General features: G+C 41.6%; 2 protein-coding genes across 4 annotated transcripts in view; both read left to right on the forward strand.

Moving 5' to 3' along the window:
• LOC139422606 (gastrula zinc finger protein XlCGF57.1-like) overlaps positions 1 to 4,465 on the forward strand; it is a 6,189-nt gene extending 1,724 nt beyond the window's left edge. Inside the window, exons 2-4 of the mRNA XM_071173755.1 lie at positions 489 to 770; positions 862 to 949; positions 1,129 to 4,465. Of these exons, the coding sequence (XP_071029856.1) occupies positions 531 to 770; positions 862 to 949; positions 1,129 to 2,576 (1,776 nt within the window). The 5' untranslated portion in view covers positions 489 to 530 and the 3' untranslated portion in view covers positions 2,577 to 4,465. The remainder of the gene's footprint in view (positions 1 to 488; positions 771 to 861; positions 950 to 1,128) is intronic.
• Positions 4,466 to 10,124: 5,659 nt separating this feature from the next.
• LOC139422583 (gastrula zinc finger protein XlCGF57.1-like) lies at positions 10,125 to 16,594 on the forward strand. 3 transcript variants are annotated; one of them, XM_071173736.1, is made up of 4 exons: positions 10,125 to 10,387; positions 12,479 to 12,760; positions 12,852 to 12,939; positions 13,119 to 16,594. In XM_071173736.1, exons 2-4 carry the CDS (start codon positions 12,521 to 12,523, stop codon positions 14,564 to 14,566), a joined length of 1,776 nt encoding a protein of 591 aa, XP_071029837.1. In that variant the 5' UTR covers positions 10,125 to 10,387; positions 12,479 to 12,520; the 3' UTR covers positions 14,567 to 16,594. The 3 variants fall into 3 exon arrangements, with proteins under 3 accessions (XP_071029837.1, XP_071029845.1, XP_071029829.1); XM_071173744.1 differs by having other exon boundaries at positions 10,382 to 11,363; XM_071173728.1 differs by lacking the exon at positions 10,125 to 10,387 and having other exon boundaries at positions 12,449 to 12,760.
• The last annotated feature ends 208 nt before the right edge of the window (positions 16,595 to 16,802 follow it).

Below are 16,802 nucleotides of genomic sequence, written 5' to 3' on the forward strand. Positions count from 1 at the left end.
TGTACACATGGAAAATTTGATCTTTTATTTTAGCTCATGAAACATAGGACCAACACTTTTTTGCCTTTATATTTTTGTTCAATGTAGATGCCTTGCTCAAATAGAATCCTGTCTCTAATGGCCTATTATGTAGTGATTTAATAAAATAAATGCCTGTGCCATTGTGTGTAATCATCATTGCCTAGCGGCCTAAGTCTGCAGTGTTTCTCTGTGTGTATAGGCTGTTTTGGTCCTGGATACTCTTTTCATGGCACTTCGATACAGTGATTTTCATAGCAGGTAAGGAGAGATTTTTCCTAACCTTAACCAGTCTCCTAACCTGCTACCTTAATTATCCTAGCCTGCTGTCTAAGTTCTCCTAACCTACTACGAAAAAGTCACACAAATGTCGAAGTGCCAAGAAAAGAGTTTCCCTTGCGTTTCCTGACCTAGTCTAGCTCATCTTTGTTCATGAGCATCAGCCTGAAACTGCTTCTCTTTTCACTCAGAATGTCATTAAGGAGGATATTAGAGGCACTTTAGTCAACAAGATGAAGATCAAACAACGTTCAAAAACTATGCCACTGCACAAAAAAACCATGGGGATTAAACGCCATGGAAACCTGGGTATAACACAAACAGAACATGACCCACAGTCAGGTGATGACTCCACCGGCAGAGATGAACCAGATTGTACCCAAGCACTCTCAAAGAGCACCAGTTCAAATCATCATTCAGATTCTAGTACACTCCACAAGGATCCTGTGGTAGTGCTAACCAGGTTGGCTGAGGTAAGTAGGATTAGTGTTTTCTAATGTGCCTAGTATTATGGCAAGATTGTTAATGCATACTTGTAGTTTCTGTATCTTTCTTATCCATAAGGTGGTGGTTAAGACACTTCTGAGAGACATTAAAGTGTGTTTGGTGAAGGAGGTGACGGATGTCAGGAAGGATGAAGACAACCATGGAGGCAGGACATACTGTTTAACATACTCCAGTCTACTCCCAACAGTGCAGTTTAAATGGGTGATGGTTACTGGAACATTCATATTAATATTGGCAAGGACTATTGAATGAGAAATTACATTTGCCATTTTTTTCTCCCCTCTTATCATACCCATCTCTTCTCCCTCTATCCCTCACTCTCAGGTTCTCCTCAGTTCTTTCCTTGTCCACACTGCACCATCTCCTTTACTGACTGTTACTTCCTGGAGAACCACATCAAGACCAAACACCAGAAGCAGTACCTGGCCATGTTGAGAAGCCAAGTCTCAAAGAGTAAAAGAGTGTACGGCCCCACACACAGCTGTCCCCACTGTAGCTGCATGTTCCATACACCACGACAGCTAGACATCCACACCCGCCAGGCCCACCCCTCTGCCCGTCCCCAGAAACCTGCCCCTCCCCGGAGAACTGGCCGTCCCCACGGGGTACAGGAGAAATTCCACACCTGCCCACAGTGCTCCCGCAGATTCAAGTACCTGGGCAGCCTGCTGAAGCACTGCAAGAGTTTGCACAAAATGGCGGCTGTTCTCACCAATGGACACATCAGTTGCGCAGACTGTGAGAAGAGCTTTGAGAATTGCTGGGGCCTGGGGCCTCACCGGTGTCACGAACCAGAGGGCAATAAACCGAAGGACGCTAAACAGATGGTCATTAAGGAAGTCGGCTTCCAATGCTTAGATTGTGGCAAGATCCTCACTACTCCTACGAGCCTGAACACTCACATGCGCATCCACACTGGAGAAAAGCCTTATGTCTGCAAGGAGTGTGGCAAGCGCTTCTCAGGTACAGGCGCTTACCATTATCACTTGTTAATACACAATGGGGTCATTCCATTCAAATGTCAGGACTGTGGGAAGGCTTTCAAGCAGAAGTACCTCCTCAGGAAGCACATGACTGTTCACTCTGGTGAGAGGAAGTACTCCTGCTCCCAATGCGACAGGCAGTTTGCATACAGGGAGAGTCTGAAGCTTCACCTGCGCACACACTCCGGGGCGAGACCTTTCAAATGTACTGTCTGTGGTAAAGACTTTGCTGACAAAGGTTATCTGAAGATGCATCTGAAGATCCACAACAACCAGAAAAACTACCATTGTGGGGTTTGTGGGCAGAAATTCATAAGGATTGGGGTGCTGAACGTACACCTGCGCTCACACACAGGTGAGAGGCCTTACCACTGCACAGTGTGTGACAAGCAGTTTGCCCGACTCGACCACCTGAAGAACCACCAGCGCACTCACACAGGTGAGAAACCATACACCTGTACCGAGTGCGGTAAAAGCTTCACTCAGTCTGGAGATCTAACCAAACACAAGCGCCTCCACACTGGAGAGAGGCCATTTGAATGTTCTGAATGCCACAAACGCTTTATCTGCTCTGCTTCTCTGACCCTGCACATGAGGACCCACACTCACCGTGACGTAAAGCCATACTCCTGCCAAGAGTGTGGGAAGAGCTTTTATGAACAGAGTCATGTGAACGGCCACATGAAAATCCACAAGGGGAAACGTTATTCCTGCCCCCACTGCTTTCTCAGCTTTGCTCGCAAGTCCAACCTCTCCAAACACCTGCTTAGACGTCATAAACCTAAATGATAATGATGTATATTAACATAACACCTTTTATGAAACTGTTATTCTTATGAATTAAATGGAGGGGAGTCTGATCTCTTTTGTCAGTGATCGATGTGTGACATCAAATTCTAACTAAATTTTGCCCCATGTTTATGATAACGCTGCAATGTTTTAACAATCCTCCAGTTGGGTCACAGTGAGCTCCATGTATTGGGACAGTGACACGTTTTGTTTCTCCTGCAGCACTTTGGATTTGAAGTTATACAACGACTGAGGTTAAAGTGCAGACTCTGCTTTAATTTGAGGGTATTTTCATCCATATCGGGTGAACCGCTTAGAAAGAACAGGATTTTTTTGTACGTATTCCCCCCTATTTTTAAGGGAATGGTTAAATGATTTGGTCCCATATTCCCAGCATGCAATGCTTACATTAAGCTTGACTGGATGCGTTTGCTGTTTGTTTTGGTTGTGTGTCAGAGTATTTTGTGCTCAATAGAAATTCATGGTAAATAATGTATTGTTACTTTTATTATAAATTAGAATAGTGTATGTTTTCTTCTATATTAGTGGCTACCATGATTACGGATAAAACTGAATGAATTGTGATTAATGAGTGAAAGTTCGAAGCATAAATATCATACCCCCTCAAAATGCTAACCTCCCCTGTTATTGTAATGGTAAGATGTTAGCATGTCTTGGGGGCATGATACTTGTGCGTCTGTACTCTAGCTTTCTCACTCATTATTCAGGACTATCCGTAATCATTGTAGCATCCAACAAGTTTGTAGAGTAACAACCTTGTTGTAATCAATATGTGCTAGGACAATGGGACCAAATACTACACTTTTGACTACTTTTACCACACAGGGAATTTGTACCAATTCTTTCAGTCCCCCCCCCCCCCCCCTTTTCAAAAAGTGTCATTTCTAAACTGTTCATATGGATAAAAATACAAATTAAAGCTGACGGTCTACAGTTTAACCTAATAATCATTGTATCATTTCAAAGTCTGGAGGTACAGAGCCAAAAGAACAAAACATAATTCACTGTCCCAATACTTTTGGAGCTCTGTTGTTAATATTATTGCTCTTTTGTTTTATGGATGTTTAACCAGTTCAATGTAAGCTACATAATCCCTAAAAGTAGTTATCATGAGGGCCATAAATGATAACTAGTAATGTTGCATACTCAAAGGTTTTAAATCTCACTTCCGGTAAAAAATAGGTATAGATTGTTGAGGATACTAGCTCAAGTACACACAGTACAAATGATACAATTTTGTCAAATAGAATTGTATGAATAGGGCTTTGAAGTGTTTACTCTTTCTAAATATTGCTTAAATTATAAAATGACACTAAGATATCATCTTCCTTAACTTTAAATTACATATTTGTTTAGTGTTAGAGAATTCATATTTTCTGGATGTTTCTCTTGTTCACAATGTCTGACCCCCATCGCTGTAAACATCTCAGAGCTCTAGCTTGACTATATTAACTTTTTAGGAACACTCCTTTCATCCTTAATCAATCTCTAAATGTGCTACTGTAATGAAACCACTCTCCTGCTGCGCTATGATGTAAGGATTGCAGGCATGTGCTTTGTCAGTAGCTATGATATAGGGTTCAGCCAGGAGTTGGACAGTTGGAAGACTGATTGAAATGGTAGAAGGGACATCCCAGCTTCAAGTGGTGTTAGATTTCGCATCCTACATCACGCAGGGTCGGAACCGGTACCAGAACCACCCAGGTCCCCCAAACAAGGGACCTTATGTCTAAGAGGTTATAAACACACACAAAAAAATGTTTTATTTGCTCTGTATAAAAATTAAGAACGTATGTACAGAAGATGGTTTCATGAATGATTGACCTGGTGATCAGTAGGCGATAATAAATTCTGAAAGATTATCGTCAGTTTTGTTGCTTTGTACTGTATTTTTGGAAGAAGAGGAGCTGAAGGTGTGAATGTGAAGGTCACTCCCCTAGTATTGTTATAAACATTACTTTTAATGAAGGTTACTTACATAGAGACCTCATTTGTTTCAGTCCATAAGCCATCATTGACTTGCACTGGCTTATTTTTATTGCATTACCAAACATTTGAACATGGTAATCAAGCATGCAGTATTCATTCTCTCTGTGTGTATGTACAGGGCATTCCAGAAAGTATTTGGACCCTGTAACTTTTTCCCACATTTTGTTACGTCACAACCTTGCTCTAAAATGGATAAGTGTGCAGTGTGCCCGCAGATTCCTGTACCTGAATTTTTGGGGACTGGGGCCTCACCGGTGTCATGAACCAGAGGGCAATAAACCTAAGGACACTAAGCCTGTGATATGTCTGGAAGTCGGCTTCCATTGCTCCGAGTGGCAAGATCCTCACAACTATGAGCCTGAACACTCACATGCGCATGTCCCACACCGGAGAGAAACCTTACGAATGCAAGGAGTGTGGCAAAATATTCATGAAGGGCAGCAGTTTAGGCAAACACCTGCTCACCCAGTGCTCTCTGCATTGCCTGGCCCTGGTGTGCTGCCAGCGGCGAGGCCTTCGACGCTAAAGGGAACAGAATTGAATAGACCTTTTAGAATATAGATTAAGATCGAATAATAGATCCTCGTCCACTGTGTGTGTGTCAGTTTTAGAACACCTATTCAAGGCTTTTTCTTTATTTTTACTTTTTTCTACATTGTAGAGTAATAGTGAAGACAACTGAAATAACACAAGGAATCGTGTAGTAACCAAAAAAGTGTTAAACACATTTTATATTTGAGATTCTTCAAATTGCTTTGATAACAGCTTTGCACACTCTTGCCATTATCTCAACCAGATTTATGAGCTTGTCACCTGGAATGCATTTCAATTAACTGGTGTGCCTTAAAAGTTAATTTGTGGAATTTCTTTCCTTAATGCATTTGAGCCAATCAGTTATGTTGTGACAAGGTATGGGGAATATACAGAGGAAAGCCCTATTTGGTAAAAGACCAAATCCATATTATGGCAAGAACAGCTCATCATTACTTTAAGACATGAAGGTCAGTCAATAAGGAACATTTCAAGAACTTTGAAAGTTTCAAGTGCAGTCGCAAAAACCATCAAGCGCTATGATGAAACTGGCTCTCATGAGGACCGCCACAGGAAAGGAAGACCCAGAGTTACCTCTGCTGCAGAGGATAAGTTCATTAGAGTTACCAGCCTCAGAACTTGCAGCCCAAATAAATGCTACACAGAGTTCAAGTAGCAGACACATCTCAACATCAACTGTTCAGAGGCGACTGTGTGAATCAGGACTTCATGGTTGAATTGCTGTAACTAAACCACTACTAAAGGACACCAATAATAAGAAGAGACTTGCTTGAGATAAGAAACACGAGCAACGGACGTTAGACCGGTGGAAATTTGTCCTTTGGTCTGGAGTCCAAATTGGAGATTTTTGGTTCCAACCGCTGTCTTTGTGAGACGTGGTGTGGGTGAACGGATGATCTCCGCATCTGTATTTCCCACATTAAAGCATGGAGGTGTTATGGTGTGGGGGTGCTTTGCTGGTGACTGTCTTGATTTATTTAGAATTCAAGGCACATTTAACCAGCATGGCTATTTGGGCTTGGTGGGACTATCATTTGTTTTTCAACAGGACAATGACCCAACACAACTCCAGGCTGTATAAGGGCAATTTTACTAAGAAGGATCCCCCGAATCCCCCGACCTCAACCAAATAGAGATGGTTTGGGTTGAGTTGGATCACAGATTGCTTTGGTTTCTACATTATTCCATATGTGTTATTTCATAGTTTTGATGTCTAAACTATTATTCTACAATGTAGAAAATAGTAAAAATGAAAGAAAAACCCTTAAATGAGTATGTGTTCTAAAACGTTTTGCCGGTAGTGTATATATATTTATAAAATATAAGAGCTTTATAGAATATAACTTAATTGTCCATCATTTAGGGTTATATTCTCTACTCCCAATAACTATTTCAAGTTACCTCTTCTCCTCACTTTCCCCTGTGTGTGTGTGTGTGCGTGCATGTGTCAGGTGTGAGTGAGTGAGTGTGTCCCCAGAGAAACAGCAGCTGGTCCTTCCTCCACTGCCCAGAGGAGGATGAGTGTGCCAACGGCCACCACCACTGTAACGTCACCCAGGACTGCCATGACCTGACCCAGGGATACCACTGCACCTGCAAGCAGGGCTACGTTCTCAGCCGGTAGGAAGCCACACATCACAATCATCATTAACGGCAGAAGAAGTAGCACTTGGATACCTCAGCATCAATACACACACAACCTCCTCATCATTACATCATCACAATCGTCAGTACTACCACTCCACCTGTCCTGCAAACACGGCTACTTATTCAGTTGGTATACATACATAGTATCCTGAAAAGGTTCTACAGCTGTACCATTGAGAGCATATTGACTGGCTACATCATTGCTTGGTATGGCAATAGCACCGACCTCGATCTTATGGCGCTACAGAGGGTTTTGGGACAGCCCAGTACATCACTGGGGCCGACCTCCCTGCCATCCAGGACATCTATATTAGTAGGTGTGGAAGGAAGGCATCAAGTCTGACACCAACAGGCTCTTCAACAGCTTCTATCCCCAAACAATAAGACTGATAATTAGCTAACAAAATAACTACACAGACTGAGTTTGTCTTGTATATTTATTGACCTTTCATTTCAATATTTGCACTCTCTCTATGCACACTTACAGGGCCCTACACACTCACACACTGTCACTCCAATACACACACACAAACACTCACTCCATCATCTGCTCACTCACACATTATATGCACATACATTTATACTGACTCTACACACCCACTCACATGCAAGCAGCTGCTACTCTGTTTGGAAAGTGACTCACTGTCTGTTTTAGTTCATTTATATGTTCTTTCCATCTTGCTTTGAGTTTATTATTAATCACATGCTCCGAATACAACAGGTGTGATTAATAATAAACTCAAAGCAAGATGGAAAGAACAAAAAATGAACTAAAACAGACAGTAAGTTAATTATGCTGTCTGGGTCCAAAGGGTGGTCTTGTGGTGGTCTAGCGCCCTCTTGTGTTCGTCCCGGGACAGACACACTGCGCTGTTCCCCCTGCAGAACTCCGGAAAGGTTCGGCATATCCCCTTGCCAACCCCAAATACAGGGGCTTACACTTCTCACTGTGTTCACCTTATAGTGAAATGCTTACTTACGAGCTCCAAACCAACAATGCAGTTTTAAAAAATATGGATAAGATTAAGAAATAAAGCAACAAGTAATTAAAGAGATTTATGTGCAAGCTAGACACGCACTGTGTAGGAATCGGTATACCATCTTGGATGTCATTTAACTGCATTTCTCTTGCACTTGTATTTCTTGTTTCTTCTCCCTCTCTGGAATCCTCCACGCAGTGCGCCAAGTGCAAAGACTCCTTCAATGGCACACCAGTAAATGAGCACCAGTGCTACCGGCAGTTCAACGTGGACAATGAGTGCTTTGCGTCAACCCCCTGACAGCGTGGTCATCACCTTCCCCCATGAGGTCCACTCCCTGAAGTCCAGCCGCTTCTACATTGCCCTGCGTGGTGTAGGCACCGAGGAGAGACGGGGCGAGTCCCAGGGCCTGCTCTTCCTCCGCCTGGACCAGGCTCACATCGACCTGTTCATTGTCTTCTCTGTTTTCTTCTCCTGCTTCTTCCTCTCCGTCTGTGTCCTCCTTCGGAAGATCAAGCAGTTCATGGACTTCCGCCGAGAGCAGAGGCATCATATCCAGGAAATGACAAAGATGGCATCTAGGCCCTTCGCCAAGCTCACTGTCTATTTGGAGCCAGAGGAGCCCCTAACCGCGCCTGCCTGGGGTCCGCCCTGGCTATGTAGAGGGGGGGGGGGAACATGTGCTTCATACCCCAGAAAGTAGCAATCAAACATTACCATTAAAAACAAGAGATGGAAGGCTTAGTCCGCCAGGATGTGCAACATCGAATTGACAGGATAGGAATAAAGAAAGTGATGCTTGTTTGTCAGATGTTTTTTTTATATCATGGTAATCATGGTAATGATGAGTGAAATTAATTATAAGTTCATATTTGGCAGGCTTTTAAGCTACGTGTCTGTTTATTAACTCAAAACCCGAAGTATATATTTATACATGTTCATTCACAGGACCTGTTACATGGTTCTTTATCGGTTGCTGTTGTATTTGTTTCTCTACTCGTCTGTCTCCAGTTCTTCTGCATTTGTGAACTCGCAGGCCTACACTTAACAATCCTGTTGTGTATCATTTCCTATTGTGAGGCTTATGGAGAACATATTTAGCAAAGCAAAACTTTTGACACAATTGATGTCTGTTTTAAATAGATTTTGTTACAAATGAAGGATTTAACTAGGTTATCAGACTTCTGTCCCTGTAGCCATTTTATGAGTGGATAACATAACACACTATGTATTGTTTCGTTTTTTTTTATTTCAGTTATTTGATATGAACTGTATGTTAACTTATATGCCTTTTTTTTATTTTGGCTCTCGATTGGATGATTTTATCAGCCAGTGAGAGCTTTGATTAGAATTTAATTATTTTCTGTGATTTGTCTTGTGACAAATGGAACAAGAAAGCAATTACATTATGTGGAACAAAAAATTGTATGGAAATGATGTCAGATTATAATGGAGACAAAGGAAAGGGACAAGATATGTGCAAAGCTCCATCTTCCTGGTGAAAGATAACATTAATGAAAAGGGTGTTTTATTTTCAAGGATGGTGTGTTACATTTTTGTTACATGTTTTTTGCACTCTTAAGGACATTTTCTTCGGTTTCTCATGACTCACTACAAGATGAATCCCCCCATTATTTTGGAACAATCTGAATGGTGCTACTGGATACACTACACAAAACAACCATTAGACAGTGATGTACAGAAGATGGTTGCCTGGCAGACTCTTTGTCCTGGTAATGAGTAGTAGGTGACAATATTAAAAGTCCAGGAAAGATGACACACCTCTGGTTTTCTTGTGCATGTTTCTTGTGCATAGAATAAGAGAGACATCGGTTGAGGTGGACTAATTTTATGCAATTCATGTCATTTCGACACATGTCATTTAAATAGCGTCAAATTATTTGTTTTATTTTATTTTAAAATTGTATTTTTTATTAACAACAAATCAATACATAAAGCACATGAGGGAACACAAGCATACATAGATTACAAACAATAAGCGTCAAATTATTTGGTTGAAGACCATTTTATCCTGTACGTCATCAGTGGGAGACGACTATAGGCTTATTTTTTTCTTTTTTTATAAAGGCGTTCGAAAATTCGTTCTATAACTGATGAATTTACGGACGCTCAACACCGGTTGAATAGGGCCGGTGTCAGCAAACAACGGCAAAATAAAACTTAATTCAGTTGTTGCCAGCAGCACAGTTACAGTCACCAACGCTCTGGATAACATGAAAACCGCATAACCAGCTCTGCTAGGGCAAGTAAAAAGGGTTAAATTTAACAAAAAAATAAAACAATATTCTGAATTTAGATACGCCCTCCAAGTGCAATACGAACGCACCCTATAATGGACACTGCTGGCCTGCAGTGCAAACCGATAGGCTATTTAATTTCAGAATTGGTTACAATTAGGTTAAGGGTCAGATTTAGAATATATTGGCTCATTGTTTTCAGGTCAGTAGGTACCCACACTTTTCTTCGAGTGTCTCTTTTAAAATCCTCATCAATCAGCAGACAATCTTTCTACATGATTACCTGATTGGTCAATCTACACCCACGCCGAGGAAGTGCAAACAGAGTTCTTCCGGTCACTGTGTTTGGTTTGAATCGAAGAAGGTAAGTGAAGTTGTTTTGCCCGTGAATGTTTTGTGTAGGAAACAAATGTTTACTCACATCGTTGATATCGTTATAACAAAGTCGAACGTTAGGTGGGTGACCGTTGTCAATTGTAGCTAAATAAGCTAAGTTAGGAAGCTGCGTAATTTGGTTTATCCAAGTTTCACCAAAACCACGCCACGTGATGTGTTTTTGTAGCTAACTCGCCGTTTTCAACAAAAAAATTCCATCTTCTAGCTAGATTCTAGACAGCTTTAACCGTAACTTCAATTAAACGCCGTTTGAAATAGCTGCCTGTCTCTCTTTAATAACTGAGCAACGGCACACATGTCAGCAAATATACGCCTGTTTCAAATAAACGCCAGGTCTAAATGAGTTGTTTACACTAGGTAAACAATTCAGGTTAAACACTTTAATGTTTTGATTTGTTGAGTTTAAATTATTCAGTGATGACTTACTGGCGTTTTTATCGTCAGTAAAAACGGTCGCAATAACTACAGAACATTTTAATCGGCATTATATGGCAAAATAAACCTTAGTGTGTAAGTGATAAGACGTTAATTCAGGAAATGAAGAATTGATTAAAATGCTGGAAGTGAACGCTGGAATTAAACAATTAACTATGCAAAGCTGTGTGTATTAAGAAAATACACTGAACATGCAACCATTTCGAAGATTTGACTGAGTTATAAGGAAATCGGTCAATTGAAATAAATTAATTGGGCTCATCGATTTTTGCTTGACTGGGAATACAGCTATTTGTCTGGTCAGATACATACAAAAAAGGTGTATCAGAACCAGTGCGACACACCACCTTCGTATAGTTGATCAGGCTGTTGATTGTGGCCTGTGGAATGTTGTCCCACTAGTCTTCAATGGCTGTGTGACGTTGCTGGATATTGGCTGGAACTGGAACACACTGTCATATACAACGATCCAGATCATCCCAAAACAGGCTCATTGGGTGACATGTCTGGTGAGTATTCAGGATATGGAAGAACTGGGACATTTTCAGCTTCTAGGAATTGTGTACAGATCCTTATGTCATGGGGCCGTGCAGAAACATGAGGTGAATGTGGTGTATGAATGGCACTACAACGTGCTCCAGGATCTTGTTGTGGTATCTCTCTGCATTCAAATTGCCAAAGATAAAATGAAGTTGTGATTGTCTGTAGCTTATGTCTGCCCATGCCATAACCCCACCGCCACCATGGGGCACGTTGACATCGGCAAACCGCTCACCCACACACCGTACACGCTGTCTGCCTGCCATCTGCCCGGTACAGTTGAAACCAATATCACACTCCCTCAACTTGATACACCTGTGGCATTGTTGTATGACAAAACTGCACCTTTTAGTGGCCTTTTATTGTCCCCAGCACAAGGTGCACCTGTGTAATGATCATGTGTATGGTCCCATGTGTAGTCTCTTGGTTGAGCAGGTTGCTTTCAACACCAGTGTTGTGTGCTCAATTCCCACAGGGGACCAGTACGGAGAAAAAAAAATGAAATGTATGCACTCATGACTAAGTCGCTCTGGATAAGAGTGTCTGCTAAATGTAATCAAACATTTGTGCAATTTCTTTTTGGGAAATGAGTGTTTTGTACACATGGAAAATTTGATCTTTTATTTTAGCTCATGAAACATAGGACCAACACTTTTTTGCCTTTATATTTTTGTTCAATGTAGATGCCTTGCTCAAATATAATCCTGTCTCTAATGGCCTATTATGTAGTGATTTAATAAAATAAATGCCTGTGCCATTGTGTGTAATCATCATTGCCTAGCGGCCTAAGTCTGCAGTGTTTCTCTGTGTGTATAGGCTGTTTTGGTCCTGGATACTCTTTTCATGGCACTTCGATACAGTGATTTTCATAGCAGGTAAGGAGAGATTTTTCCTAACCTTAACCAGTCTCCTAACCTGCTACCTTAATTATCCTAGCCTGCTGTCTAAGTTCTCCTAACCTACTACGAAAAAGTCACACAAATGTCGAAGTGCCAAGAAAAGAGTTTCCCTTGCGTTTCCTGACCTAGTCTAGCTCATCTTTGTTCATGAGCATCAGCCTGAAACTGCTTCTCTTTTCACTCAGAATGTCATTAAGGAGGATATTAGAGGCACTTTAGTCAACAAGATGAAGATCAAACAACGTTCAAAAACTATGCCACTGCACAAAAAAACCATGGGGATTAAACGCCATGGAAACCTGGGTATAACACAAACAGAACATGACCCACAGTCAGGTGATGACTCCACCGGCAGAGATGAACCAGATTGTACCCAAGCACTCTCAAAGAGCACCAGTTCAAATCATCATTCAGATTCTAGTACACTCCACAAGGATCCTGTGGTAGTGCTAACCAGGTTGGCTGAGGTAAGTAGGATTAGTGTTTTCTAATGTGCCTAGTATTATGGCAAGATTGTTAATGCATACTTGTAGTTTCTGTATCTTTCTAATCCATAAGGTGGTGGTTAAGACACTTCTGAGAGACATTAAAGTGTGTTTGGTGAAGGAGGTGACGGATGTCAGGAAGGATGAAGACAACCATGGAGGCAGGACATACTGTTTAACATACTCCAGTCTACTCCCAACAGTGCAGTTTAAATGGGTGATGGTTACTGGAACATTCATATTAATATTGGCAAGGACTATTGAATGAGAAATTACATTTGCCATTTTTTTCTCCCCTCTTATCATACCCATCTCTTCTCCCTCTATCCCTCACTCTCAGGTTCTCCTCAGTTCTTTCCTTGTCCACACTGCACCATCTCCTTTACTGACTGTTACTTCCTGGAGAACCACATCAAGACCAAACACCAGAAGCAGTACCTGGCCATGTTGAGAAGCCAAGTCTCAAAGAGTAAAAGAGTGTACGGCCCCACACACAGCTGTCCCCACTGTAGCTGCATGTTCCATACACCACGACAGCTAGACATCCACACCCGCCAGGCCCACCCCTCTGCCCGTCCCCAGAAACCTGCCCCTCCCCGGAGAACTGGCCGTCCCCACAGGGTACAGGAGAAATTCCACACCTGCCCACAGTGCTCCCGCAGATTCAAGTACCTGGGCAGCCTGCTGAAGCACTGCAAGAGTTTGCACAAAATGGCTGTTGTTCTCACCAATGGACACATCAGTTGCGCAGACTGTGAGAAGAGCTTTGAGAATTGCTGGGGCCTGGGGCCTCACCGGTGTCACGAACCAGAGGGCAATAAACCGAAGGACGCTAAACAGATGGTCATTAAGGAAGTCGGCTTCCAATGCTTAGATTGTGGCAAGATCCTCACTACTCCTACGAGCCTGAACACTCACATGCGCATCCACACTGGAGAAAAGCCTTTTGTCTGCAAGGAGTGTGGCAAGCGCTTCTCAGATACCAGCGCTTACCGTTATCACTTGTTAATACACAATGGGGTCAAGCCATTCAAATGTCAGGACTGTGGGAAGGCTTTCAAGCAGAAGTCGCTCCTCAGGAAGCACATGACTGTTCACTCTGGTGAGAGGAAGTACTCCTGCTCCCAATGCGACAGGAAGTTTGCATACAGGGAGAGTCTGAAGCTTCACCTGCGTACACACTCCGGGGAGAGACCTTTCAAATGTACTGTCTGTGGTAAAGACTTTGCTGACAAAGGTTATCTGAAGACTCATCTGAAGATCCACAGCAACCAGAAAAACTACCATTGTGGGGTTTGTGGGCAGAAATTCATAAGGATTGGGGTGCTGAACATACACCTGCGCTCACACACAGGTGAGAGGCCTTACCACTGCACAGTGTGTGACAAGCAGTTTGCCCGACTCGACCACCTGAAGAACCACCAGCGCACTCACACAGGTGAGAAACCATACACCTGTACCGAGTGCGGTAAAAGCTTCACTCAGTCTGGAGATCTAACCAAACACAAGCGCCTCCACACTGGGGAGAGGCCATTTGAATGTTCTGAATGCCACAAACGCTTTATCTGCTCTGCTTCTCTGACCCTGCACATGAGGACCCACACTCACCGTGACGTAAAGCCATACTCCTGCCAAGAGTGTGGGAAGAGCTTTTATGAACAGAGTCATGTGAATGGCCACATGAAAATCCACAAGGGGAAACGTTATTCCTGCCCCCACTGCTTTCTCAGCTTTGCTCGCAAGTCCAACCTCTCCAAACACCTGCTTAGACGTCATAAACCTAAATGATAATGATGTATATTAACATAACACCTTTTATGAAACTGTTATTCTTATGAATTAAATGGAGGGGAGTCTGATCTCTCTTGTCAGTGATCGATGTGTGACATCAAATTCTAACTAAATTTTGCCCCATGTTTATGATAACGCTGCAATGTTTTAACAATCCTCCAGTTGGGTCACAGTGAGCTCCATGTATTGGGACAGTGACACGTTTTGTTTCTCCTGCAGCACTTTGGATTTGAAGTTATACAACGACTGAGGTTAAAGTGCAGACTCCGCTTTAATTTGAGGGTATTTTCATCCATATCGGGTGAACCGCTTAGAAAGAACAAGATTTTTTTTGTACGTATTCCCCCCCATTTTTAAGGGAATGGTTAAATGATTTGGTCCCATATTCCCAGCATGCAATGCTTACATTAAGCTTGACTGGATGTGTTTGCTGTTTGTTTTGGTTGTGTGTCAGAGTATTTTGTGCTCAATAGAAATTCATGGTAAATAATGTATTGTCACTTTTATTATAAATTAGAATAGTGTATGTTTTTCTATATTAGTGGCTACCATGATTACGGATAAAACTGAATGAATTGTGATTAATGAGTGAAAGTTCGAAGCATAAATATCATACCCCCTCAAAATGCTAACCTCCCCTGTTATTGTAATGGTAAGATGTTAGCATGTCTTGGGGGCATGATACTTGTGCGTCTGTACTCTAGCTTTCTCACTCATTATTCAGGACTATCCGTAATCATTGTAGCATCCAACAAGTTTGTAGAGTAACAACCTTGTTGTAATCAATATGTGCTAGGACAATGGGACCAAATACTACACTTTTGACTACTTTTACCACACGGAATTTGTACCAATTCTTTCAGTCCCCCCCCCCCTTTTCAAAAAGTGTCATTTCTAAACTGTTCATATGGATAAAAATACAAATTAAAGCTGACGGTCTACAGTTTAACCTAATAATCATTGTATAATTTCAAAGTCTGGAGGTACAGAGCCAAAAGAACAAAACATAATTCACTGTCCCAATACTTTTGGAGCTCTGTTGTTAATATTATTGCTCTTTTGTTTTATGGATGTTTAACCAGTTCAATGTAAGCTACATAATCCCTAAAAGTAGTTATCATGAGGGCCATAAATAACTAGTAATGTTGCATACTCAAAGAAAGGTAATCTCACTTCTGGTCAAAAAATTGAAGTTAAATTGCTGAGGTCAATTTTGAGGGCTCAAGTACACAGTACAAATATGTTATGGATTTCCTTTTCAACAAAATTGTATGAATAATGCTTGAAATGACTTATGTGCTTTCTAAATATAGCATAAATAAATTATAGAATGACGAGTTCACCTCATAACTGTAAATATCATATTTGTATGTTTAGTGTTAGAGAGCGTGCATATTTTCTACAGGTTTCTCTTGATCAAAGTGTTTGCCCCCATCGCTGTGGAAATTTCACAGCGCTCTAGATTGCCTTCATGAACTCGTTAGGAACTCTCCATGTTAATCTTTTTTGTTTAAAATCTATTAATTGTTTTAGATTATTGGCTATAAATCCATCTCTGAATGTGCTACTGTAATGAAACCACTCTCCTGCTGCGCTATGATGTAAGGATTGCAGGCATGTGCTTTGTCAGTAGCTGTGATATAGGGTTCAGCCAGGAGTTGGACAGTTGGAAGAGTGATTGAAATGATAGAAGGGACATCCCAGCTTCAAGTGGTGTTAGATTTCACATCCTACATTACGCAGGGTTGGAACCGGTACCAGATCCACCCAAACAAGGGACCTTATGTCTAAGAGGTTATAAACACCAGTTTATTTCATTTTTTTAATTTGCTCAGATGGTTTCATGACTGATTGTCCTGATGATCAGTAGGCGATAATAAATTCTGAAAGATCGTCAGTTTTCTTTGCTTTGTGTTTGTAGTCTATTCCTTGATTTGGAACAAGAGGATAATGTATGTAAAGGTAACTCTGATACTATTGTTATAAACATGCCATTTAATTAAAGTTAATTACATAGAGACCACATGATTTGTTTCAGTCCAGAAGCCTGTATTGCTTTTTTGTTGTGATCTTTGATTATTTAACCTTTTAACTAGACAAGTCAGTAAAGAACAAATTCTTATTTTACATTGACGGCCAAACTCTCCCCTAACCCGGACAATACTGGGCAATTGTGCGCCGCCCGATGGGACTCCCGCTCACGGCTGGTTTGATACAGCCTGGGATCGAACCA

This window comes from Oncorhynchus clarkii, chromosome 2, assembly GCF_045791955.1.
Source record: "Oncorhynchus clarkii lewisi isolate Uvic-CL-2024 chromosome 2, UVic_Ocla_1.0, whole genome shotgun sequence".
NCBI lineage: Eukaryota > Metazoa > Chordata > Actinopteri > Salmoniformes > Salmonidae > Oncorhynchus > Oncorhynchus clarkii.